The sequence below is a fragment of the Talpa europaea genome (assembly GCF_964194135.1).
Source record: "Talpa europaea genome assembly, chromosome: 4".
NCBI lineage: Eukaryota > Metazoa > Chordata > Mammalia > Eulipotyphla > Talpidae > Talpa > Talpa europaea.
In genome coordinates this window covers 117,197,888-117,225,583 of record NC_140070.1, presented here as the reverse complement: position 1 = coordinate 117,225,583, position 27,696 = coordinate 117,197,888, and the positions used below count along the sequence as shown (strand labels likewise).

Genomic DNA, 27,696 nt, shown 5'->3' with positions numbered 1-27,696 from the left:
CACAAGGAGCGATAATTACAATAGATGCTCTGGTTTATAATTTGGAGGCATAGTCCATTTAATATCCATTATGCTAATTTAATATATCTCACATGTTTATGCTAGCGAAAATATTTTGAAGGAAACTATAGAAAATACTCTTAAACATCTCACTAAGCCTTTTATAAAATGAACACAAAACATTAAGAAATTAATATACTGCTTCAACTTAAATCAGAAATGACTCGGTTGTTGCCAGCAGTTTACAGTGTTGGAAAGACCCACACGCTTAAGAGAAATTCCCAACAACCCCAAAACAATAAAACAATCCTCTAAACTCCAGTATTTTCTTTTCCCTTGGGAACCAATTAGATTCTCTGGTATCCAGATGATTCACGCCTTAGGCGGATTCCATAGACAATCAAACCTACAGCGCAGAGACCGAGTACGATGGCCCCAATCACCGGAAGCACAATTGTGTAGTCAGACGAACACTCGTCCACTAAGAGAAAAAACAATACAATATAGCAGGTAAGGTTTGGTGATGACAGACCAGAAAGTCGACGAGAGTGTGATGAATGTGAGTTTTGGAGTCAAATCTGGACTTGATTTTGATTTTTACCACTAACTAACTGTGTGACCTTGTGTGGGTTATTTGACCTTGCAATTTGCACACTTATAAAGTAAGCAAATCATAAGATTGTCAAGGATGGAATAAGTCGATCATCTTAGAAACTAAGAGATATTTAATAATTGTTAACTCTAATTGAATTAACTCTAATTGTTTCTCCCAGGCATGTTCTCTGCAAAGAGGAATGTGCTCATATGAAAGAGATTATCATGGGATTACAAATGATCTCTTGAAAACATGTAATGTTGATCTACTTTGTAAAACATTATCACAATAAAACTTTTCTTTATTGCTTTTAGTGATCTAAAAATATTAGAAAATAGATCTAATTATTTATGAGAGCTTAAAGCTTAAAGATTAAAGTTTATATGTCAAGCTCTTTTTTTATTCCATTAGAAAGTACTTATTGAGTTCATTTAAAATGTAATCACACCTGATTGGAAAATAATCCAGAGGGGACTGGGGATAAAAAGGGAACTCAATTGAATACAAATAAATGAAGAAATATATATAGATACATATCAACATATACACACACACACACACCTTACTCAAGGATATAAGAGGATATATTCATGAGGTCCTGGCATGAACCAGTACTGAAACCATGTCCTGAACCAGGGATCACCATTATCCCATTTCTAAGCATGCAGGGTCAAGAAAAGAATCTAGGAGAGCCAGGGGAGAGGGAATGGTAATTAAAGACTCCTGGTAAGGGACACAAGGAGGGTTTAACATCCGAAAATCAATCAACGTTATCCAACACATCAACAAAAAGAAATATAAAAACCATATGATGGGCCTCCCCGGTGGCGCAGCAATTGAGAGCTGGGTTGTGAGGCTGCCCGAGGCCTCCGCGGCACCAGTTCGATCCCCGGCTGCTCCCCGGCTGCTCCCCGGCCACCGGACGAGGGTCCCACATGGCGCGCAGACCTCTCCTGCCGCCCGCTGCTCCCCTCAGCAGTGTCCTTCGGTCCTTCTGCCTGCTCTGCTCCCCGCTCTGGCTCTGGTGAATTCTCTCACCCTCCCGCGCTTCTGACTGTACCCAGTGCTTGTAGAAATAAATAAACAAATAAATTAAAAAAAAAAAAATCTTGAAAAAAAAAAACCATATGATAATATCAATAGATGCTGAGAAAGCTTTCGACAAAGTGCAACACCCATTCATGATAAAAGCCCTTGAAATTCTTGGGATACAAGGAACGTACCTCAACATCATAAAGGCCATCTATGACAAGTCAACAGCCAGTATCATTCTCAATGGTGAAAAGCTGAAAGCAATTCCATTAAGATCTGGAACAAGACAAGGATGTCCACTTTCACCACTGCTTTTCAATATAATACTGAAAGTCCTAGCCAGAGCAATAAGACAAGAGAAAGACATCCAAGGAATCCAAACAGGAAAAGAAGAAGTCAAACTATCACTATTTGCAGATGATATGATAATATACATAGAGAACCCCAAAAACTCCACAGAAAAACTAATTCAACACATCAATCAGTTCAGTAAAGTGGCAGGATACAAAATCAACACACAAAAGTCAGTAGCCTTCCTATACACAAACAATAAATCTGAAGAAGAAGAAATCAAAAAAACCATCCCTTTTATTATTGAAACAAAAAAAAATCAAATATTTGGGAATAAATCTAACAAAAGAGGTAAAGGACCTATACAAAGAAAACTATAAAACACTGTTAAAAGAAATAGAAGAAGACACAAAGAAATGGAAAGACATCCCCTGCTCATGGATTGGGAGAATAAACATTATTAAAATGGCCATCCTACCAAAAGCAATATACAGATTCAATGCTATTCCAATCAAAATTTCAATGTCATTCTTCAAAGAAATAGAACAATTATTGATAAAATTCATATGGAATCACAAAAAACCCCGAATAGCCAAAGCTCTCCTGAAAAAAAAAGAAGGGAATGGAGGCATCACACTCCCAGACTTCAAACTCTACTACAAAGCCATAATCATCAAAACTGCATGGTATTGGAACAAGAACAGACATACAGAGCAATGGAATCGAATAGAAAATCCAGAAATAAACCCACAGATCTATGGTCAACTAATCTTTGACAAAGGAGCAAAGACTATGCATTGGAGCAAAGAAAGTTTGTTCAATAAATGGTGCTGGGAAAACTGGGTCGCTACATGCAAAAGAATGAAGCTTGACCACTACCTCACACCATACACAAAAATCAACTCAAAATGGATTAAAGAACTAGACATAAGACCTGAAACCATAAAATACATAGAAGGAAATATAGGCGAAACACTACGTGATTTGCACATCAAAGACATCTTTACAGACACATCACCCAAAGCAGTGATAGTGAAGGCAAAGATAAACAGCTGGGACTACATCAAATTAAAGAGCTTCTGCACAGCAAAAGAGACAATAACAAAAACAAAGAGAAACCCCACCAACTGGGAGAACATTTTTGCACACAACACTAAAGATAAAGGACTAATCACAAAAATCTGCAAAGAGCTGATGAGACTCAACAACAACAAAGAAAATAATCCAGTCAAAAAATGGGCAGAAGAGCTAAAAAGAAACTTCTCTGAAGAGGAAATGCGAATGGCCAACAGGCATATGAAAAAATGTTCAACATCACTTGCAATCAGGGAAATGCAAATCAAAACTACCATGAGATACCATCTTACACCAGTGAGAATGGCACATATTAAAAAAACTAGCAACAACAAATGTTGGTGAGGCTGTGGAGAAAAAGGAACTCTCCTGCACTGTTGGTGGGAGTGTAAACTGGTCCAACCACTATGGAGAGCTGTGTGGAGATTTCTAGGCCTACTAAACAGAGATTCCACAGGATCCAGCAATTCCACTCCTAGGTATTTACCCAAAGGACACAGAAACATCAATTCCAAAGAACACCTGTACCCCTATGTTTATAGCAGCACTGTTTACAATAGCTAAGCTTTGGAAACAGCCCAAATGCCCAAAAATAGATGACTGGATCAAGAAGATGTGGTACATATATACCATGGAATATTACTCAGCATTCAAAAAAGATAAACACATGCAATTTGCAGCAACATGGATGGCGCTGGAAGGGATCATGCTCAGTGAAATAAGCCAAAAAGAAAAAGAAAAATACCGGATGGTCTCACTCATAGCAGGAATCTAGAAAACTTCAATAAGGGACCAAGAAAATGAATAACTATAAGAAAGTGAAAATCAAAATCAACAAAAAACTATGAACCAGAGACACTTTTAGGGGGGTGGGGGGCGGGAGGGGAGGGATTGGTGTCAGAATGGGGGGATTGCAATTGTATGGGGAATATAAAAATAAAATTTATTAATTAAAAAAAACCAGTATGGTAGAAAAGTGTACACATTTGAATTTATAGTCAATGGAATATCTCTCTGTGTATACACATAATTACCCAACTCTGAAATGTAAATATAAATTCCTTGGAAAAAAAAAAAGAAAATTTCAGAAGCTATACAAAAAGTGTTAAAAATAAATAGCCTTGCTGCAGCATCAAAAAAAAAAAAAAAAGACTCCTGGTAAAAAACTTTGTACAAGATAGGAACTGTGTTTATAGTGTACAATATTTATACAATTGCAATAATGTGTAACTTACTGACTCAACAAAAAAATAGGAATCTAGCCATAAAAAGAATGGTGTAAGAGTATTAAATCCTTATCTGCCATGGCAGGAAGTTTAAAGCTAATCAATGAAGAATGGTAGGATGTTTTTAATTACTTGTTAAAAGAATTACAAAGATAATTACTTTAAAAATTGTTAAAAGTAGGTGAAAGTGCTTTGTCTCTTGGAGGCAGGACAGGAGAATGTGGCTATTCATGAGAAACCCTTTTTGAATATATGATAGTTGTGTTATTTATACAGATCATTTAATATATACATATGCATATTTCTTCAATAAAAAGGAACACTGGCCAGTTAAAAAGTTAAAATCATTTGGAAAAAAATTTTTTTAAATGTTAAAACAAAATGTTAATTACATACCTATTGATATTTGCTCGTTATAAATAATTGAAATGATTCAGAGAAGCACAAATAAAAATATGAAAAGTAACCACATATCCAGAAATTATCATTGTTACCATGGGCAAATATTATTTCAGGCTTTTCTTTGAAACTATAATGATAAATGTGTAGAAAAATAAATAGAAGAATTTTTATTAAAATAAGATCATGAAATTAACAAAATTGTTCATTCTAATTTTGAATATAATAGAAGGAAAAACTAAAATAAAATTGGTGGAATGATTGTATTTCCTATTTTTGTCACAGGAAATGGTATTTCATAAAAATCTATTTAAAGTTCAGAAAGATGCATTAAAGATTTTGCAATGCCTTGAAATTACTAAATAAATTAGTTTCACTTTGTGTTTTTGAAACCTGTGTTTCCAGATGAGATTTTGATTTTGTTTTGAGAGATTAACATTAATAGATTGTCTTCTGTCTCCCCAACTCCAGATTTTGAATAGGTATTTGTTAACACTGCTCATTTTCAATTCTATTTGATAGGTGCCATTCTTACAGTTTAAAGATTTTTAAATATATGACATTTTTATGATTTAGAAAATCAAGATAATATAGAACATGATATATTGAGAAGTTCCACTTCTATCCTTGCTCCATCTTCTTAATTCCCCTTGGTCCCATTAGATAATGCTTAGTTTCTTAGATAATTTCCAATATTTTTTGATGTAGGTACAACAAAAATGATTACATATTTTTATTTCCTCCTTTTTATCTTATTATGCATTATGTTCTTTTCATCTAACGATATGTTTCTTTATATGGCTATCTTTCCTTATACATACATAAGAACAGATATTCTAATTTTTTTAATAATTGTGGGACTGTATTCCATTGTGGGAGGTATGATAGTTTTTTAATCTCTCCTTGATTAATCATTTGTGTTCAAAATTTTGTGTTTCTAGCATGTAAAATAATATTCATCAGAGGGAAATACATCAAATTTAACAATGACCAGTGTCTCCAAGTGTGTGTTAGGGAGGGCTTCTATTATCTCCACTGGGATTTCTATAATCTCTAAGGGAGTTGACAGAGAGAGGGATAAATTCAGAACTTTCTACTCTGGCAGAAAGGAAAAACCTGAGTCGAGTCCAGATGGATGGGCAGACAGCAAGGGGGTAAGAGATGCCAGAGAATCAGACAAGGCTCTTGCAGACGTCCAGAGTTATGCACAGCAGCCTCGTGTCTCTATCCCCAGCACAAGAGGGGCTCCTGTAACAAGCCTCCCAGCTGCAGCCAGAGGAGACAGGGGCAGAGCCAGCAAAAGCAAGAACCCCAGAGGTGGAGGGGATTATGCATCTCAATCCTAACTCATTACCATTGCAGACCCTCCCAGGCCATCACTCCAGAAATTGGATAGAACTGTGACCTAATAATGCATCTAGGCATTTATTTAATAGTCACTCTAATGAAACCTGTGCTTTTTAAAAATTGGAGTAGAATGTTAATTCAAATTAATTCCAAATGGCATTGATGGAAGGGTGGGCAGTAAGTTGCAGATAACAGGAGTGTAAACAGCAGCCATCACTCCTAAAGAACTCATTGAAGGGCCTCCCCTAGTGGCGCAGTGGTTGAGAGCTGGGCTGCGAAGCTGCCTCTGTAGCACCGGTTCGATTCCCGCCACCGGCGAGGGTCCCACATGGTGCAACAGACCTCTCCTGCCGCCCACTGCTCCCCTCAGCAGTGTATTTCATCAGTCTGCCTGTTCTGTTCCCCGCTCTGGCTCTGGTGGATTCTCTCACCCTCCCGTGCTTCTGACTGTACCCAGTGCTTGTGTAAATAAATAAATCTTAAAAAAAAAAAAAAAAAGAACTCATTGAAGAACTGAAGATGGTGGAAAGGACCTGCCTGTTCCTTGCCTCTTGATTTTATTTTATTTTTTTTCAAAGTTTTTTTTATTTATTTATGTGTACAAGAAATGTGGTTTAGGCCAGAGCTGGGGGGAGGGCGGGATGAGAGAATTCACCAGAGACAGAGTGAGGAACAGAACAGGCAGACTGACTGAAATACACTGTTGAGGGGAGCAGCAGGTAAGACAGGAGAGGTCTGCTGCGCCATGTGGGTTAGCTCCCTGGCTGGGGATGGAACTGAGGCCTTCGTGTTGATAGCACGGTGAGATTTAACCCATACCCCAACTGGGAGGTCCTCCTCTTGATTTTAAATTCACCCCTTTCCCCATCTGCTGTGGGAGATATTTCCACATACTGGAGGGTTAACCTTGCTTTAGTCCTTTAACAAGAAGATTCATGGCACAGTGAATTAAAAAACCTGTGTTCTGTCAGTGTAGACATTTTCAAACCCACTTCAAGCAGAACTGGAAACTGAGTACTTGATGCATATAGGTGGAAGGACATGGAGAGAGGTCACTTCTCTCCAAAGCCAAGCCCAGGCTGGTAACCTGAGTCACTTAGTAGAACACTGGGTCCTCAAATCCCAGATTTCCAGCACAGCTCCCACTGTGGGGAGGACCCAGTAATTTCCTGACACTCTCCACATCTTCAGGGGCTCTTGAAGCTTGCCTCAAGCTTCTGTGTGCCCACCCCACCCCTTCACTTCTGAGAAGTGTCAAGAGCTATCAATAAACACTTCAAGGAAAGCCAGTAAGTGTCCTTGATAAGCCGTAGTTGGAGAGTGTGGCCAACTTTCAAAAAGTTCCTGTTAAAATCATGAATGGCACCTCTGGAAATTGTAGAAAAACAAGAAAACTTCCTCTGAGGAAAAGCAGTTAAAAACACCCTTAAGTCCATTACTCTCCACTTTCTCTGAAATAAAAACTCTCCCATATTTAAATAATTAATGTCATAGAAGACCATGAATAACATCCCAAGACATATTTTTATACAATTTTTTTACTTCCAGATCTTAAACATTGCCAATCAGGAATTTCCAGATTTATCTATTTTTGTAAATGTCTGCTAAAAAGGGGAAGTGGATCGTGATCTGTGTACCTTTGCCTCTTCTCCATGCCATTTCTGATTGTTTTGATGTTTTGCCTTCCTCCCCTCCACAGAATGATCCACATTAACAAATTTACAGAATAGATTAGAATCAATGAAAACTAGAGACAAAGAAGAAAAACCGGGCTAAGGTGGCAAAATAAAAGAAGGTAAAGGAATAGAAGAACTGACATTTTGGTTGTCTCTTGTTGCAAAGATCTTTGGTTTGTGTTTTACATTTGAAAAGTGAAATATTTTCTAGATTTTTACAAACTAATACTACATTACAATAATACAGAATAAATCTTTTTTAAATGATAGTATATTAAGACCATCTTTAAGTAAATCAGGATTTGGGCAAAATCTAGGACTAAAACCCCATTAGAATCAGGCTCTGTGTTTATAAGAATCTATTTTTAAATGTGCAATAAAGATCAATGCAATTTGAAAATATCTTCCCCACAATTCTCTCTCTGAGTATTTGCTTTCGCCTCACAAGTACCCTGCTCAGGTCTCCCTTCTTGTCCCCTAATTCTTGCAGCCATATTATCAGATGAGGAAGATGGGATCCAAGCCCACAGGCACAGGGTACCTAAGCTATGGGAGGATGTGCGGTAGGGGCTACCCTTTAGCTGGCTTTTGGATGGCCCTCAGGCGGAGAGGTAGGTTTCCTAGCTTGGGGAGACAGGACAGGCAACTAGAAAAGTCCATCCTTTCTCTTGAGGCTGAATGTGAAGTCAGAATTTCCAAAGCCTTAACCTTGCACATTTTGAAGAAGGTGGGCCTTTACATGCGTTCATATCCTCTATTGGGCCTCTTTCTGGCCACCAGGCAAGCTGTTAGCAAAACGACAAGCAGTCCTGCGATACTCAGGCCCACGGCCACAGGGATTTCTCTCCTGTTTCTGTCACTGAAGCATTCATCAGCTGTAATTGAAGTCAGAGCAACAGGTTATAGGCTGGCCACATGCTGGGACGTGACACTACTCCTGCCTGCCTTGGCTTCACGGAGAAGGAAACCAAGGGAGAGATGCAGCTGCTGGGCCTCCCGCCTGCTGCCTCAGATATACAGAGAGGTGAACACAAGGAGGACAAGGGTCACTGCTGTGATCTGAAACTTGCAGTGTTAGTGATCACTAACAAAATATATTAAATTGCAGATCTCCAGGTGTGAGGAAGGTGTGACTAACACAGCGTGGGGCTGTGTTAGAGCCAGTAGATTATGATTCAGTGGGCTGCAGGGGGAGCACAGGGGAGTCTGTTGCATCTAGAAGGCAGATCCAACTTTGAGAAATATTGGTTTTTGGTCTAGAAGGTCAAGATCAGAATTGTATCTTGACTCTCCTGGGAAAGCCCAGGAACCACAGAAACAGGAACCTGCACCAAATCACATGGTCAAACTTCTCTATTCAAACTCTGTGCTTCTTACAGAGGCTCTTTGATGACTGGGACACCTGGTACTGGAGACAACCTTTGGTGAATCCTGGGATTTTAGGGAGGAGGGGTTGAGAATGTGGGAAGCTAGAGCCTACTCTTTGAGACAACCATTCTCTTTGACCAGATTGAGAGTTTACACTTGCTGGGTCCTTTTCTAGTTCTTTTGGTCCCTGTCAGAATGTCACCCATGGGTGAGGGCTTCTCTGACACCCTCTACCTCAGCCCCACGCTGTGTTAGTCACACCTTCCTCTGTGCTGCCATGAAGCATCTGTCCAAATGTCTTTTAGAATACCATATTATATGGTGGCTTTTTAAACTTGCTCCTTTTCCCCTCTTCCCTTATTCTGGTAGGAAATGTTATTTACAGAATACATATACCACGTTGTAGTGTCTCTAGTGAAATTGGAAGCACAGACACGGGGTATTTGGAGTTAAGTTGAAGCAATGGCAGTGGAATGAACAAGAGAAATAACTGGAGGTAAAGTTGCTGGGACTTCGTTATTATTTGTCTGAGAGGGTGAGGGAAGGAGAAGGAAAAGTGAAGGCTGACTTTTCTACATCTCTCTCTGGGCCCTGCTAATAGGTCAGCTGTGTGCTCCTGCAATCCCTTATTTCTCACCCCTGTCACTAAAAGGCTCATTTTCTGTTTCATAGATGTTCCAAGTAGGAAGAACAGCAAGTGTCTTATTTGTTAGCTCCTTTAAAAATAACCAAGTGGGGGCCTCCCTGGTGTCACAAGAGGTTAAGACACAACCCATGAAGCTGTTGGCAGCCTCTGCAGCGCGAGTTTGATCCCCGGCCAGGGAGTAACCCACATGACACAGCAGACCTCTCCTGACTCGCCCGCTGCTCCCCTTAGCAGTGTATTTCGGTCAATCTGCCTGTTCTGTCCCCACTCTGTCTCTAGTGAATCCTCTCACTCTCCTACACATCAGGCGTACCCCAGTTCTTGTTTGTATAAATAAATAAATCTTAAAAAAAAAACACCAAGTGTCTCATTTTTAAGATCACACAACTAATTACAAACCTTCATAATGAATTTTTTCAAGTTTCCTCAAATTGGAAGTTTTGCAGCAAGTGACAAATTAGGGGCCTCCCCAATGAGAAAATTTTAATATTTAATTTTAGCAATGTGATAAGGAGCCAACTAAAGGTTGAGAACATAAGATTCAGACAAAACCTACAGAAATCAGGGGAGTCAAGGCCAGGAACACTTTAGTTGTTAATGCTAAGTGCTTTCTACCAAGCATATCAAAATTTTTCTACTGGACACCTCTTTAATTTTATAAAGGAACTTAAAGAGCAATAAGATTTCATTTAACTAATGGCTAAATTAGCTAAATCAATTTTTGATCACTGAGAGTTATTTATGTCATTGAGAAATTATGAGAAGGATTTTGTTGTTGCTTTGAGAGGAATGTTTTAGAAACTGAAGTGCAATTTCTGGTCATATATAGAAATCCTTATAATACTGTTTTTATGATAGGAAAAACAAGGGGTTTCTAGGGATTTCTTGGAAAGGCAACCTGGCCCTCTTCCTAGGACCTGCTTCCTTCTGTGGTGGTAAAAACCCAAAGCAAAAATTGGATGGGAACCAACACTAATTATGAGGATGCATTACTTGAGTGGAACAGCTTGTATATGAGAAGGGATTCAACAGTGTGTATTTCTATCTCAAATTATTACAACTTTCTATTTTTCATCTCCAAGTAGGAAAGACTGAGTTTGAAATCTTGAATTTTAGACATCACTAATACTCTGGATCTTTAAAGTATTCTCCAAATGTACCTAAGATAATGTGTGTGTGTGTGTGTGTGTGTGTGTAAAGGAGTCAGAATATATGTTTTGATAAGACAAGGATTTTGTATTAGTTGTGGAGGGCAGTGGACTTGAGCAGGCAGAGCTGTCTGATTTTGAGGTTGATATTGACTGAGAGGAAGGTGGGTTGGGGAGAGAAAACCCAGAGCACTTGGCCCTAAGATCTCTGTGCAGTCATATGTTCTTGTCCCTGTGACAGCTTCAGACAAAGAAGAACTTGAAAACTATATCAGGGTCTCTGAAGTTTATCTTTGTAACAGGATGAACCCTCAACTCACCGTTTCCGAAGGTGACTCCTTCAAAGTCAAAGGCTTGAAGTTGGACATTCACTGTTTTCAATTGAAGCTGGTCGGACAGCTGGATGCTCTGTTCACTCACACACTTGAAGGAATGTCCGACCACAGTCTCAAACATCATCACAGCACTTTTCATTCCTTTATAAGTTTTCTCTACAAACCAAAGGTGAAACACAGACATAAAAGAATCCTGGCAAATCTATATGTGCTCCTGCTGTTGTGGGGGGCCCAACTTTGCCTGAGTGCTGGATGGAGAGAACCACTAAGACTGGTCCTATGCTCTGACAGGAAGACGCTTACCAAGGAAGCAGGTGCTTCGAGGCAGGTGCTGTTAAACATTTAGTCTTATAGGTAATGCCATTTGTTCTAATTCTATGTTCACCCTTTTAAGTACACTTCTTAGTACCCTTCTAAGTACACTTCTAAATCTACTTTTTTTCCTTCAGTAGGAGAAAATTCACTAGCCAGAGGATCCAACTGTCTGGTCCCATTGGCAGTAAGAAATAGTTGCATGATAAATGAAAAAACTGGCATTCTGATTTTATGGATTGAGGACCAGATATGGATCTCAGGGAATTCACCAAAGTTCTGCCCCTGAGGAATGTCCACAAGTTGTCAGTGAAGAAACCTGGAAGTCTCCTTCCTTTCCTGCCCTTGTGGGCATGTCAACCTGGGTCTGCTGGGCGTTGTACAAAATTTTTTTTTGAGATTTATTTATTTATGCATACAAGAACTGGGGTGTAGGCCAGAGGTGTGGGTGGAATGAGAGGATTCACCAGAGACAGAGTGAGAAGCAGAACAGGCAGACTGACTGAAACACACTGCTGAGGGGAGCAGCAGTCGAGACAGGAGAGGTCTGCTGTGCCATGTGGTTCAGCTCCCTGGCGGGGGATGGAACTCTTGCTGCAGAGGCTGTGGATGCTTTCACAGTGCTGAGACTTAACCCCTCTGCCACCAGGATGGCCCATTGTACAAGTATGTTACATGCTCCAGAGAGCCACATCTGAAAGGTTGTAACTTCATTACAATCCTTTGAGGTACTAAGATACTAAGACTCCTTTTACAGGGGGGGAAATGGAGAGGTCAGCAACATGAAAATCATCAGTGACTTCTATAGCTCCCACAGCTACCGCTGAGTCATCATGGGGACCTTTCCCTGCCCTTGAAGAGATTAGTGCCCTCTTGTTAGCTAAAATGTGGTCCATACCTAGTGATAACATTAGGTAACTTCTGGTAGCATCCACAATATTTACTCCCCAGTCGATATGAAGAGACTCTTCAAGATAACTTAATATATGTGAAAGTGAGTTGTCATCTGTGACATCTTACATTTAACTAACAATTATTAACAACTTCCTCTTGACTATCAAAATACTTTTTAATGTTTTTCCAGAAGTTTCTTTTGTATAAGTGCTTTAATCAATAAAACAACAAGTTGAAGTCAAAGATAGACTTTTTTTTTTGTGGGACCCTTGGCTGGGGAACAAACCAGTGCTGCAGAGGCTGTGGGCAGCCTCGCAGCCCAGCGCTCAACTGCTGCACCACTAAGGGAGGCCCAAAGATAGACTTTTTTTTTAAATTATTTTATTTTATATAATTCTTACATAATTTTTCATTTTTGCATAATGTATGCATTTTCATTTTGGTTATATTCCCCATACAATTCCCACCCACTTTTTCTGACCCTAATCCCTCTTCTCCTCCCCCCGCCCCCCACTGTAGTTTGTCTCTGGTCTATAGTTGCTTGTTGATTTTGATTTTTAAAGTAAAGTCCCTTATTTAGGTTTTCTAAACTCCTGCTATGAGTGAGACTACCTGGTATTATTCTTTTTCTTTGACTGGATCAAGAAGATGTGGACATATACACAATGGAATATTACTCAGCAATCAAAAAAGATAAACTCATGCAATTTGCAGCAACATGGATGGAGTTGGAAGGGATCATGCTCAGCAAAATAAGCCAGAAAGACAGACTTTTGAAAAGGAGAAAACAGACGAAAAATCCCTTAGTTAAGTATCTGACACAGAGGAGATACCCAGGAAAAGTTTGTTATCCGAGTCTTGACTTTGTGAGAAACATCTGAGACCTTGAGAAACATCTGAGACCTTGAGAAGCAGCCCCTTGAACGGGAGCATTACTCTCTAAAAGTGAATGCTGTAGTAATTCTCTCAACTTGTCCTACTACTAGCAAGTCTCTCTATAGCAAAGTGAAACTCTAGAATGCGAATCTGATATGTTCCTTTCCTTACACTGAAATTCCAGTGGTATTCTTTTATACTTTGGAGTGAAATCCCAAGTCCTGGCCTTGCCCTCCCCACAGGCCCTACATGCTCTGGCCTGGCTATCCTCAGACTTCATCTGCGGCCTTGCTCGCTCTCTTGCAAACACTAGACCCTACTGCTCCCTGAATACTCTAGTGAGCTCACTCCTCAGGGCTTGTGCATCTATTTTCTTGCTGCCCTGAAAGAACTTCTCCAGCCTCAGAATTTCCCAAATGGGAATATCTCTCTGCTCAAATCTCACCACCTCAGAGCAGCTTTCCTCCCCTAACTTCTTCCCTAAGGCTCTATCTGAAGTAGCCTCCAACTCCTACCCGCTAATGTTTGCACATAGAATCTATCACTATTTAACTCTGCATTACAATTTAATGTGTCTGTTTATGGTCCCCTCCCCACTTCTAGAATATAAGCTCCATGAGACAGGTACTCTATAATTCTACAATTATAGATCCCTGGTGCCTAACAAAGTAGCTTGGTGCTTACCAAGCACTGGCTACATTTTAGAATGGAGGTGTGATTTCAACAGCAAATCTGCCAAAAAGACAATAAACACCTATTGTTGATAATGGTCTCTGACACCTCTAGTTCCACCACTTTCATGAGCAGATGAGCAAAATGAGCAACACAAAAAGTGTCATGTGTTCTCCCAAAGTTATCCTGTCAGTTACTCTCACAGTCTGTTTCTTAAAGGCAACATCAAAAATTAGCAGATTCAATGGGATGAAAAATAAGCTAATCAGAAAGTGTTGTCACAGGTGGAACAGCTTTTTCTAAGTGCTCACCTGGATTTGAGACCATCAAATAGGCTTCCACTTCACTGATATAATAGGAGTTTTCATCCTGCAAAACAACAGTGGGTTAACCATTGGGTAATCTCTGTGTTTTTTTTTTTTTTCTAAAGATTTGTTTTATTTATACAAGAACCAGGGTACAGGCCAGATGTGCAGGAGGGTGAAAGGATTCACAAGAGACAGAGCGGGGAACGGAACAGGCAGACTGACGAAACACACTGCTGAGCGGAGCAGCGGGTGAGACAGGAGAGGTCTGCTCACCATGTGGGTTGTTCTGAGGCTGGCGGGGATCGAACCAGCACCGCAGAGGCTGCAGACAGCCTCACAGTGCTGCACTCAACTGCCTGAGCCACCAAGGAGGCCCCGGGTAATCTCTGTTTTTATGTTTATGATCTTGGCTTCCAAACAGCTTAGTCAAGATTTCAACCTTTAAATCCTTGGTATGGGGTGTTTAAGTAGCAAACATAATTATGTTTAAAAATTTCAAAAAGATTAAATACACCATACAATAAATAATAACTAATAGCTTCCCCAGCTCAAATTTCCTATATTGCACACTTGCAGCTAGAGCCTGAAATTCAGATTTCACCAACAAGTTAATTCCCTTCAGTTGGACCATATTTATTCCTATTAAAATGCAAATATATCTGGAAGGTGCAGAGGTTGGAGGGTAAACATTTAGTTTTTACTGTAATGAATGTCTTAGGGTAAAGATTCAAACTGAGGTCATACACATGGGTTTATGGGCTACGTAGGATCCATAAACCTCTGGGAAAAGTAGTGTATGTAAAATTGTGCTTGCATTTTCCTGCATAAGGTATTGATTACTTTAAACAGATTAATGTGTTTATGTCTCCAAAATGGTTAAACAGGGCCTCCAGGAGCGGTTCTGGGAAGAAATTGTTTACTCTGAAATCACTGGGTGTTCACTCGAAGAGGACCTTAGGTGATTGTATTCAGAAATAAAAAACAATTCTCCACCTTTTATTCAGAAATTGGCCTTTTGAGAAACAAAACAAATTACAAAATAACTGCAACCTCTTGAAAAGCAGACGATACACATACTGAAGGGAATTGAACTGAGATCCAATAGGATAAGTTGAAAAGGGAGTTTTTATTTCTTAGAGTACGTGGTTCGCAGTGTTATCACTTTAAACATTCATTAGAAAACTATCCATCAGTAAGAGGGGCAAAAAAATGAGAGATCACTGAAATCAGAATCTGAAATTGAATTTCTTTTAGTAGTTTCTAATCTAGTAATTGAAGAAATTTAACAATAGTAACCTCGACCCATTATTGTTCACTGGTACATTGTATGGGGGTCAGATGATGAATCCTTACACAATATAGCATTCCACAATACAGCAATCCTTACACAATATAGCAATCCTTACACAATATAGCAATCCTTATACAATATAGCAAACTGTTTTAAAAGTCACTGCTATTCACACTCCAATCTTGAAATGCTGTAATTCATTGACTGCCAATTATTGACTAACACCTTTCTCATGCTGGCATCCTACCATGTGCCGGACACCATAGCAAGTACTTGTGAAGGCCCGAAGTCATAGCTCTAATAAGGGGTCAAGGGAAGATATGACCCCAGGTTGCCCATATCCAAGCCTAACCTTTAACCCATCTATTTTTATCCACTCCAGACCACTCCAGATCTTGGAAGAAGAGTAAGACCTGGCTGCCTCCTTCCAGGTGCTGAATCTCAGGTGTCACAGCATGTTGAACAAGGCATTTGGACTTGCATTCATTTTAGATAGAAACATCTGTGGTCCAGGTCTTTGCTGGTTGCTTTCACAAAACATTTATTCAAGTTTTACTTTATTTGGTGTCCTTTTTAGCACAAGAGAGACTGTACTTCAGGGTCCACAGTCAGTGTTACAAGGCCCTCCCTTAGCCTTAAGCAGAGATGATTCAATGAAGTATTTTACATGGGGCATGCTTTGTTTTTGGAAATTGCTTGGCTAGCAGTGATGAGGCAGGCTCTGAACTCCTGGGAGGCTTCCTGGCAATGTTCCCTTTGCTGTGGTATCTCCTATTCTATCCTTACAGTGAACAGAGGGTGCTCTGAATTTCTCTAAGGCTGTCACAGTTCACAAGTGCATGCTGTCACCTACACTGCCTCCTTTGTTCCTCACAGCATCCTCCAGACAGAATAAACATCATCAACCCATTTTACAGCTGAGAACAGAGAGGCTCGCTGAGAACAAATAAAAGCTCATTGTGTAAGAACTGTCTTGAACATTTCCTTAAATTCAGTAGCCTATGTCTAGCCATCATTTAGAAGCAGGACTAGCAACAAAATTTATGGTACAAAATGAAAATGCAGGATCACTTGTTCAAAATTGCTCAAGAATTTCAAGATGTGACAAACTATTAAACCATGCCTGGGCCCTTCCAACTGAGCAGGTCACACACCCAAGAGCGGGCGCATTTGGAAGGGCCAATCGCGCTCTACACAAACCACACTTTCTAGGGCTAATGCCCAGGACGAAGCTTCCACAGGACCGTGGCAGAGAGCTTGTCTCAGTGTCCCGAGAGGACATGGTCCAGAGCCAGTTCCAAGTTTCCTTCTGTTTTGACTGAGTCAAAATTATCCAAATGTTGACTGGGCTGACGCTGAAGTCTATCTTTCTGGTAAAGGAAAAGCAAACCAAAGGGCAAGAAGATGTTTGGTTTCCTTAAAATTCCAAGTGCTACATAATTGATGCTGCTGATATCCAATGATTCTGACTTATACCCACCTTTTCTGACAGTTGTGGTGTTATAGAATGCTCTTAAAGGAAATAAAGTTGCCTTTTATGTAAACTAGAGCAAAGTATTTGTTTAAGATGTGGCAATTCAGAATCTGGCATAATTTGAATAGGAATAGGGCTGAAGTTTATTCTGAGGGATGGGCGACTTTTTCCTGTAATGAACCAATGGTAAATAATGTAGGTTTTGTGGTTCTCAGTGGCAACCATTCAACCCTGGCAAAAGTAGCTACAGCTAACGTAACAAATGAGTGTGGCCATGTTCCCAAACAACTACTATGGATGTCAAAATTGAAATTTCATGCAATTTTCATGTTTTACAGAATATTCTTCATTTTCCCCCCAGCCACTTAAAAATGTAAAAGCCATTTTAGCTTGCGCTGCAAGTTTGGTGGTGAGCTGCTCAGGAAGCCAAATTTGTTAACTCCTGTGCTATACCATCATCATTGAGAAGCTCAGTTGGTGAACTAACCAGTCAATCATGAAAAGATATTAGAGAGTGGTTAACTTCCTATTTGAGATAATGAAGTGCTACTAAGGATTTTTTAATATTATCTTTAAAAAACATCTCTTTACTCCTAAGTTAGTCTACTTAATGTTCAAATTTTTGTGCATATTTAAAAAATTTGAGTTTTCACTTCTTTAGTGCAAGCATGGGGAGAAAAGTAATATGACATATCCTTTATGTTGATGTAAGGATTAAATGAAAGAATCCCTGTGAAAAACTTGTAACAGCATTTTCATTCAAGTTTTAACTGATGTTACTAACAATGGTCATTGGTCAACGATGGTTAATTGCCCTATTGAGCTCAAAAAATAATTTGATCTACATCCTAAAGTTTAGATCCACCACAAATACAAAGAGAAAACAAGTACATGAGTGAGCTTAGATAGATTTACTGATCAAACCTGAAACCTCAGCTTTGTAGGACGGGGTTCTGACAGATAGGGAGTGGAAGTTCTGGCAGTTGGGAGCCTCTGGCAGGTGTCAGATTTAACCAAAGCCCAGAAGAAATTACATGTCACACATTACCCAGCTTAGCATCTGCTTTCTCTTTTGACAACCGTGGTGTTATCTCTACCAGATGTTTTTCATTCATCCGAGAACGACAAATATCTGCAATGCTGGTTTCTCAAAGATGAAGTGAAAATTCTGCGTGTGTGACCACTGACAAAAACAACCTGAGGACTCAGTAGCCCAGTATGACACTTAGCATTTACAGCATGTCCCTGTGAAAGAACTACTCATGAAAGTCCCGTCTCACTGTTTAACCAATGATATGCGGACACGGTATCTAAAGAGAGACCTGGGATGTCTCCTCAAAGAGATCTTAATTCCTCAAGGAAACTTAACATCCTCCCTAGCAGAGGACAGGTCCCGAGCAAGCCAGTCAAGCTCACTCAGGAAGGTAGTGTGCCAATGGTCCTTGAAGTCGCCCTCTCTTCTGCAAAGTACATAACGGGTGTTTCAGAGTCCCAGATGTTCAGGATGTGGTTTTATCCTTAAAATCAGTCAGGCCTCTTTTATTCAGTGTTGTGTGACTAAATCAACAAATAACAAGAAGAAGCCAGAGAGGCTTCTTTAGAGCTGCACACTTACCTTTTGGGCAACTGAACTCTGAGTTCTCTAAAATTTAGACTCACCCTTTTATTGCTATATTTGTTCATCAAGTGTTTGCTAAAGATATCATATGTATAAAGTGAGGGCTGGCCACTAGAGACAGAAATGTGAGTAAGTCAGAGATTTTACCTTCAAGATGGTAAAATGTGCAATTAAGTACATTTATGAAGTTTGGGGAACAGCAAATACAGACTCAAGGAACCAAAATAAGAAAGTCTCCCATTTTTACCTAGGATGGGAGGGGGTGGTGAGGGGACTTCAGAGGTAATGATAATTGAGCCAGAGGTAAAAATACACTTATGCAAAGAGGGCTGAGAGATGGCCGGGAGGCATTCCCGGCACAAGAGAAGCAAGAGGGAAACAGCCTGAAATAGCAAACTTGAAATATAGATAATTTACATCTCTATTGAGCACAAGGCCAAGTGAAGGTTTAGAAAGATTTTTCTTTACATTTTTTGTCACTGGCTGCATTTCAAATAATTTCAATTTTAACTGAAATTATTACACATGATTTAAAACATGGAAGTATAGTCTGTGTCTTTTATGTTCTCCTGTAATGTCTAGCTTAGCATTGGGAAAACAGTAGACGCTCAGTCAATTCTTTTTTTTTTTAAAGATTTATTTTACCTATTTATGCATACAAGAAGTGGGGTGTAGGTCAGAGGTGTGGGGTTGGGGGTGAGAGGATTCACCGGAGACATAGTGGGGAGCAGAACAGGCAGAGTGACTGAAATACACTGCTGAGGGGAAGCAGCAGGCAAGACAGGAGAGGTCTACTGCACCATGTGGTTAGCTCCCTGGCCACCTGGGGAGGCTGCAGATAGCTTCACAGTGCTGTGCTTACCCCCTTGTGCCACCAGGGAGGCCTCCACTCAAGTTCTATACCTAGCCCTGTACTCTTTGAATTTGTAGTTGTTATTGTGGCTTAACCAAGTACTCTTTTAAAATGCAGAAATTTCCCAGAAAGACTAGGCTGGAGGGGACATTCAGTGACCTTCTTTGCAAAGCTAAAGTCAACTACTGAGAAGCTGGTGCTAGGGAATGCAACAATGAATAAATAAAGCATCTACTGTAACACTCTGGGCCCAGGATTGAGAGGCTTACCTGCTCTTTCCTGAAAGTGGTGGAGTTGGGGAGGCCCTGCTGGTCTTTCTACCTGGGTCTCATTTCCTGCCTGGCCTCTGGAGGTAGAGGCAACATGAGAGAATAGAGAACTTCTGAAAAGGCAGGGATTCAACACTTGTATGGGGCTGGTCAACAGAGTCCACTCTGAAGGCACTGGACAGGCAGGGACGTGAGAAACAGGAGACAGAGAAAGCTGGCAAGAAGAGAAGTTGAGGGTCCCCAAGAAACTCCTGCTTGTGGTTCTCCTGCAACAGTGGCCATCTTGTGCTGCAGGCAAACATGTGGGTTTCTGATGCCTTCTTTTAGGCAGTTGTTCACATGGTAACCGTGTGGATAGAACTGGGCTCTGACCTAAAGCATAAATGCTATGCCTACACCCTCTGCCCCTCTGACAAAGGGATGTTGACAGCTCTATAGTGTTATTTCAATTGCCTAGGGAGAGAGTACTTAATTCTGTCCTGAATATTCTTCTTGTGTGAGGATTTCCCATTCAATATTGAATGTCAGCTACTGACTTCTCAAGTATATCTCCTTATGGAGAAAAATACACCCCAGGAGAATCAAATTTTTGAGACCAAGTTAATGACAACAGCAGCAACAATAACAACCTCCCTTTATTAAATATTGTTATGGGCTACCTGCTTAGACCCCTCTCTACTCAGAGAGTTTTCCTGTCCTTCTCCTTATCTGACAATAAACTCCTTGCTTCTGTGCCTAAAAATAACTAAATAAAAATAAAATACTGTTATGTACCAAGCATTATGCTAGAGGGTTTGTGGATACCAATTCTAATTCTCCCAAAGGCCCTCTTAGGTAGGGGCAATAGTAATTTCCATTTTATAGGCGAGGAGATAAGCCCCAACAAACAGATCACACAACTAGTAAATATTATGACCGGGAGTCAGTCCTGATTTGTCTGACCCCAAATTCCTTTCCAAGATCTGCTCATCAAGACCTCTCTAATCTCAGGGTCCAGGCAGGTAACATTGACAGGTTTGGAGACATACCACGTCTTAGCTGCAAGGGTTCCTTGAATATCTCCTTCCCAGCTCTTACTCAGCCTACTTGAAAGACACTTTTGGACAGGCAGGAACAAGTCTCTCCTTTGAGGATGGCATGACAACTGACGATTTCAGTCACTGCTATGCTAACTGACAGCTAAGGAGCATCTACCTTCCATGTATTGGACAACACTCTTTATAGAAATGATCTCTAATTCCTTTTGTTCATTTTTCAAATGATAAATCTCAGACCAATTAAGTTGTCTGCCAGGTGTCATAGGGAGAACAAGTAACAAAGTCAAATTTGCAGCCAAGGGGTTCTGACCTCATGCCCATGTGTTTTCCACTCTATTGCTTTCCTCCTTCTAGAAATAAGGCTTGAAAAACCCAGATCCTGGTTAGTCCCTGAATTTTACCCCTTGTTACTGGAAAGAACCCATTTTGACATTTGATTTTGGTTTAGTGTGACCCAGTTTCTCCGGTGCCCCCGGGGAATTTCTATGGGTCTGTTCCTCTGTACAACTTCCTCCTTTGCATGGTTTGCAGAGGGCATCTATGACTAGTTTCCCCAAGGCCAAGGCTTCCCTGAGAGGCATCAAAGCCCTTGTTGGGCTACACAGAAAAGGCAGAAGGGGGAAGAAGGCAAACATGAAATGTTGACACTTCCCTCCTCTCCATTTCCAAGCCCTCTTTCTTATCAGAAAATATCTCAAAAGGCTCTAAGATCTATTTCCCCTAGAACTTAAACTGAAGTGGGGGATTGCACCATCGGGCCCCCAGGGAAGGGAAAAGGAAAGCAATGTCAATACTAGTTAATATGAGGGAGTTCAAACCTCACCTTGGTAAATGTGAAATTCACAAATCCACCCTGGAAATTCAAGAGAAGATCAGATTTTCGGGAGCCACAGTTCCCCGAGGCATGGGTTGCATTAGGGTCGATGTTGAAGTATCTCTTAGGTGAAAAAACCTAAACCAAATGAACAGATCAGTTCAATGAGATGTAGAGGAAAACCCTAGCTTGGGAACTGGAAGCCCGGGGAGTCAGTGAGCTTGAAACTCAAGGCAAGTGGGTGTTCATTGGAAATCTCAAAGGTTCCGGACAACACCTCTGATTTCCAAGCTGTGTGAAATTTATTTTGTTAAATATAAACCTCTGTTTCAAATGAAAATCTGAATGTAGAAATTTTGTTTGAGCTCATAAAAACCACAGAAAAGAAAGTATTATTTCTCTGTGATTTCTTTATTAAATCAAATCATCTTAACTCTATCTCACCCTTTCCTTTCTTTTAGTTAATCTAGACTTTTTAATTAATGTCACAGTTTACTAGGACCTTAGAAGTCACTCACTTCACAGGAAAGTTCAGAGGCTTGGAAGTTGTCCAGAAAGTTAGGGCCAGGTTGAAAATCCCCATAACCCTCTGCCTGTCTTGGCTGAAGGTGAAGGGCATGCATATTTAAATTTGGGGTGTGCAGTTTCTCTAAGCAGCCTCTATTAGTCTCCATTTTTATATCTATTTAAAAACAGATTTACCTATTAATGGAGCTTGGAGCTCACAGCTCTTTATTACATTAAAAGACACAGGATGCAGGGGAATGTCCATTCTTAGCAACATAAACTCACTCAAAATTTTTGAAGAAAGTGTTAAAACCTTGTGAGCCCCACTTACCGATGCCGTATCTTGAACTATCATCTCTATTCCAATCTCCGCTTTGATGCAGAGCCTGCTTCCATTGAAAACTTGATAAATCCCAGTCTTGGCTGATGATGGCTGAGGTGAAAGGGTGGGCCTAGGGGCCTTGGTGGTAGGTGAGGCTGTTTGGGTGGCATTGTGTACAGCTGTGGCTGGTTGTAGGGTGTGGATGGGCTGGGTAGGCTCCTTACTGGTTGTGCTGTTATGTGATGATGTAGTCAAAGTTGCTGGATGGATGGTCCGGTTACTGGGCTGGGTGGTTTCCCCCGTTGTGTGGCTGATATTTGATGGATTGGTTTGGGTTGTATGGTCTGGTGTGGTGATGGTGGGTGACCATGAACTAGGAGCTGTGCTGAAGTTGACTGTAGTAGCATCAGTGACTGAAGCAGTAGTGTGAGAGATAATGTGGCCAATTGTGGCTTCAGTGATTGGAGCAGCTGTGTGTGAGGTGGTGCGTGAGGTATTGGGGCTGATTGTAGCTTCAGTGACTAGAACAGTCGTATGTGAGGTTTTGGGGCTGCTTGTACTTTCAGCAACTGGAGCAGTCATGTCTGAGGTGTTGGGGCCAACTGTAGTTTCATTGACTGGAGCAGCCGTGTGAGAGGTGTTGGGTGTAGCCTGGGTTGTGACTAGGGTGTGCATTATTGAACTGGTGGATGGGGTACTCTTTGCAGTTACCAGGAACGTTGTTGCCTGAGCTTTTCTTGTGTTCTTAGAATTGGAGGCTATGGCAGTTCTCTGAGAGGTGATGTGATTATCCATTGATCTTGCTGCTAAAGTTTTGTGAGGCACTTGGTTAGTTGTTTGAAGGACAGAAGCTTTTGCTGGGGCCTGTGCTGCTGTTGTAGGTGGAGTGTGGTCTGTGACATCTGTCAAAACTGTTGCTCTTATTGGACTGCCACACTGCAAAATCACTGCAAATTAGAAACACAGCGTTAACACATTAACAGTTCAGACTCCCTCCTCCACACCACTGTGACTTTCTTCATTAAAAATTAAAATGCCTATTCTTAGATTTGGGGGACTTTACAAGGATAGAGCAATGAAGTGAGGCTCACCCAAGTTTCTACCACTAACCCACCATCGTGATGCTTTTGTAGCACCCATGTTTTTACACGCTTGTGATCACACTGTAGATAATCCAGCCCCTTTGTCTTTGTGGGGTGTGGTACTAACACAATGAAGTGATCATGCTGAGCTTGCTGTCCAATTGCCCGTACCCCTTCACTCCTCATTTTCAAATGTGAAAGCAGACAATGCTTAGTAGTGTTTCTGAGTGGAGCACTGCTGGGGTGGCCTGCTGGATCTGGGGCAGCATAAATCATGGTGATGAAGATTAAGAGTTTTTACTTCTCATGGAATTATATAATCCCTGATTTGAAAGAGATCATCCAGTCTGAACTCTAATCTAATATGTGATTTGAACCCATGATTATTTGCCATCTGTTCATTCCATCTATGCCTAATTACTCCTAGTGATGGGAGACCCATTTCTCTTCCATTTTTATCTTTATGTCAGCTTCTCAGACAGTCTTCCTGTTCCATTTTATATAAAATAGCTCCCCACCCCCAGTTCGCTGTCACAGTGTTATATCCATTGCCACTGTGCTAATCACAACTGGTAATTATATATGGGGATGTCATCAAATATCCAACAGTAATCTGGCCAGTGTGTATCAGCAAACTATCAACTCTGATTATATGTTTATAAATCCTTGCCTCCTCCTTCCAGGCATAACAATCTGGAAAGTGGACAAATAACAAATGATGTTCTTTGGAACCAGGCACACTGAGGGCAACCCTGTCCCTTCAAAGCTGTGGTTTCGCTCTATTTTTCCACAGACACTAGTTGAGCTGTAGCTCCTGGGTGCTAGAGAACAACTTGGGGAAACTTGGGGAGAAAGAAAAGGAGATTGCTCTCTGCTGGTATTTAGAGTCCTGAAGTACATATCCAGTCAGTTATCTATAAGCGCCTTTACATTTTTTTCCTCCCATGCATTTCTAAATAGTTATTTTTCTCATAGTCATAACAATAAGAACTCTAATTACTGGATATTTACTATCACCTAGCTCTGGTTTCCAGGAATATCTTGTGTTCTAGAGAGTTTATGTTATTTATTCAATGAAAATAATACTCTGCGAAATACTGTTTTACAAAATCTGTATATAACCAAACACATATGACAAATCTTTGTCAAAAGGGACTTTTGGCTAAATAGTTTAGTCAATTCTCAGGTCTCTCTGAGACCCACAAAGAAGGCAGTGGGCAGAATAAGGGGCAGGGTATAGCTCAGAATCTTTCTCTACCCACCCTCTTTTCCAAAACACACCCCTGGAGTCCACATGCTGACTCCCCAAGACCCTCACACCCCAGGAGACTCAGCAAACAGGATTCTGGGACCTGGACCCATTGCTCAGCCTCCTCGAGATGGTGAACTACAGCAAGAGGCATGAGAAGGCTTTGCTTCTCCTGCAGCCTGTTGCGGGGGTGCGGGGGGCTGAATATGACTAGCAGTAGTGTGAGAAGTGTGTGGCCAGTGACCACACACAGGCTTTCTCCAGGACAGCGGCCCCTACCAGCCAGCCTCTGTTTGGTTTCCCTGTCACACCTAGTCCAACAGATAGTAGGGGCTCCTCTGAGCTGAGTTCCACACCAGCCACTGGGGGTAGGACTTAGATCGTGAGACAGACACAGGAATGGAGCACACAGTGAGACAAGTATTATTATCCAAGTAGACTCTGAGGACCGTGGGGTGGGGAATCCAACACAAAGAGATATGCTTCAGGTATATGAGAAAGTGAATGAGTCTTGCTCTGCAGGTTACATATATACGTACATACATACCTACATACACACAGAGACACGGAGGCTGCAGGTACTGGAATGTTTGGAGACAGCAAGGGGGTCATCCTGATGGGCACAGCAGGAGATTATAGGGAAGTGAGGGTGATGAGGGGGCCAGCAGGGAGCAGGCCTAGCAGACATGGATGCTATGCTTTGTCTGCAGAACTCGGGAACATATTAAAGTGTCAATGGGGCTCCATGGTACATCCAGGGGCAGAGGAACTAGTTTGTCCTCTCCCTTCCCAGGGTACTTCTCTGCTATACCTCCCTGGGCAACAGACGCAGTCCCAGCAGCGTGGTTTCTGGACATGTGGGGAGCCCTGGGCGGACACCTAGTAGGGTTCAGGTCGCAGTTTTATGTGTTGATCTTAGACCTTACAGCAGAAAGATGTGAACCTTACCTCCGTTTGATAGCTCCCTGGGGGATTTGAGTCCAAGCAAACCTTCTAACTCAGGGGCTCTAGCCTGGTGACAGAGACTGCAGCTAACTATCCCAAAAGTCAGTCCTTTTTTCTTTTCTTAATCACAGCACCATGAGTTTAAGCTTAGTTTTTGCTACCCAGAATAAAGAATCCTATGTCCAAGCTTCTTTTCCAGCTGAGAGGGGACAGGTGACTGAGTTTGAGTCAAAGTAATACAAGCACTGTGTTCGCGGCCTTCTGGGAAGGCTGCTTGCAATGAGCTCAGTCACCTGGGGGTGCCTCTCTATTGCCCTTTGGTTTTCTTTCTCCCACTGGTTTGTGACAGCAGGAGACCCTGCAGACTTTTGAACCATGAGGTGACCTTGAGTGTAGAAGGCACACCTTGGCTGGTGGGTCCCTGATAATGAGTCCCCAAGCCAGGTGTCATCTGCATGTTTGCACATGACAGAAGCAATCATTTATTTTGTTTAATTCGTTACCATTTGGGGATTGTCTTTTATGTGCAGCCGAATGGAAACTTAACTGATAGAAAATTAAATCCCCTCCTCATTGTATGGGGATGGGATTTGAGACAAGGAAAGCAAAGTGATTGAATAAAGATTACCTAACTAGTTTATCTAGAAGTTCTGTCTCTCCTAGAAAAGCATCTACTGGTTTTTGCTAATCTTTAATTCAATATGTCTTTCTTGAACCTACACATGCAGGGCTGTGAAGGGCAGTAGAGCATAGCAGGGAGTGCAAAGCAAGACTTGGGGCATACAAATCTCAGGGCAGCCCTTGCTGGCTGAGTGGCCATGCATGATACCTTAATCAGCCTCATTTCCCTTATTTTGAAAATGGGGCTTTATTCATTCAGTTAACCTCTGAGAAGTTGCAATTCAGACAGGAAAGGGCAAGGTACGCATTTTCTCCCAACCTGCCCTGGTAGTGATTGAGTCCTAGCTGTGGTCCTGAATCGCCAGTCATCTGCTGGCCATTGAATTAGAGCTCTAGCACACTCACTAGAGATCACTGCAAGGCCAGGAGATTTTGCTTGTTGAGTAACTTGCCCTGCTAAACATAGCGACGACTTCCCCTTTTCCTACAGAAGAACATGAAACTCAGATTCTGAAAGTGTGGCATGGGGTACAGCCACCTGGACTAGGGCAACTCACTGGCCCGTTAGCCCAGCTTTCAGGATAATCATGTTCCACTCCAGCGCTGCTGTTCCCTCACCCCCCTGACCCCCCTCATCTGTGTCTTAGCAGGTTAGTGGTACAAGGAAGACAGCACCCATTCCCTCACATGCTTGATTTAGCGGTTCTAGAAGGAATTGTGAATTAACCAAAAATATTGATAACAGCACATAAAAAGATTCAATGTCTTAGGGAAAAAGCAGGAGGTAGGATATAAAATAATCACTAAAATCACAGTATCCCAGCCAGTCTCTTTTATTTTAAGTATGATGGTAATTAGAAAAATCTTTCATGGCCAGGCTTAACCCTTTCTGAAATGGCACAGTTTGTCAGGCTACATCTCAGGCATTGTCATGATTTACTCTTTCTAGAAACACAACACTTTCACTTGAGAAAAGTAAAACATGATGTGCTTTTCCCACATGATGTGGCCAGAGTCCCTTGTCTGGGTGCTGCCTCCCTTCACCAGCTGTGAAATCACAGTGATGTCTACCAAACCCTCCCTGATAAGGGAAGCAGGGATGGGGTCACTGTCTTCTGGGGTTAACACCCACACTGCCCAACTCATAGAAAATGAGCCCAGACTGTGAAAGCCCTTAGAGAAATTGAAGGAGTGCCTGCTGTGTAACGTGGAGCTGTTCTCACACCACACACAGAGAGAGGCTGGAGAGACGACAGCTGTCTGCAGTCTGTCCTGTCTCATCTTGCTCAGTGGCACCAAGCTGCATTTAAATTTGTTGAGACTAGACATGGCAGGGTCCCGATGCAAATTCACATGTGTCACTCACCAGCCAGGGACATGAAGACCATCACCACTGCAGAGATCTGCCGGGGCAT

The 27,696-nt window shown here is 41.3% G+C and overlaps 1 protein-coding gene across 1 annotated transcript; it reads right to left on the bottom strand.

Moving 5' to 3' along the window:
- Positions 1 to 347: 347 nt before the first annotated feature.
- Positions 348 to 27,696, bottom strand: LAMP3 (lysosomal associated membrane protein 3; the record flags this gene model as incomplete). Its single annotated transcript, XM_084232715.1, has 6 exons — positions 348 to 481; positions 11,123 to 11,293; positions 14,203 to 14,260; positions 21,565 to 21,693; positions 22,394 to 23,331; positions 27,648 to 27,696. The coding sequence occupies 6 exons, from the start codon at positions 27,694 to 27,696 to the stop codon at positions 348 to 350; spliced, it is 1,479 nt and encodes a 492-aa protein (XP_084088841.1).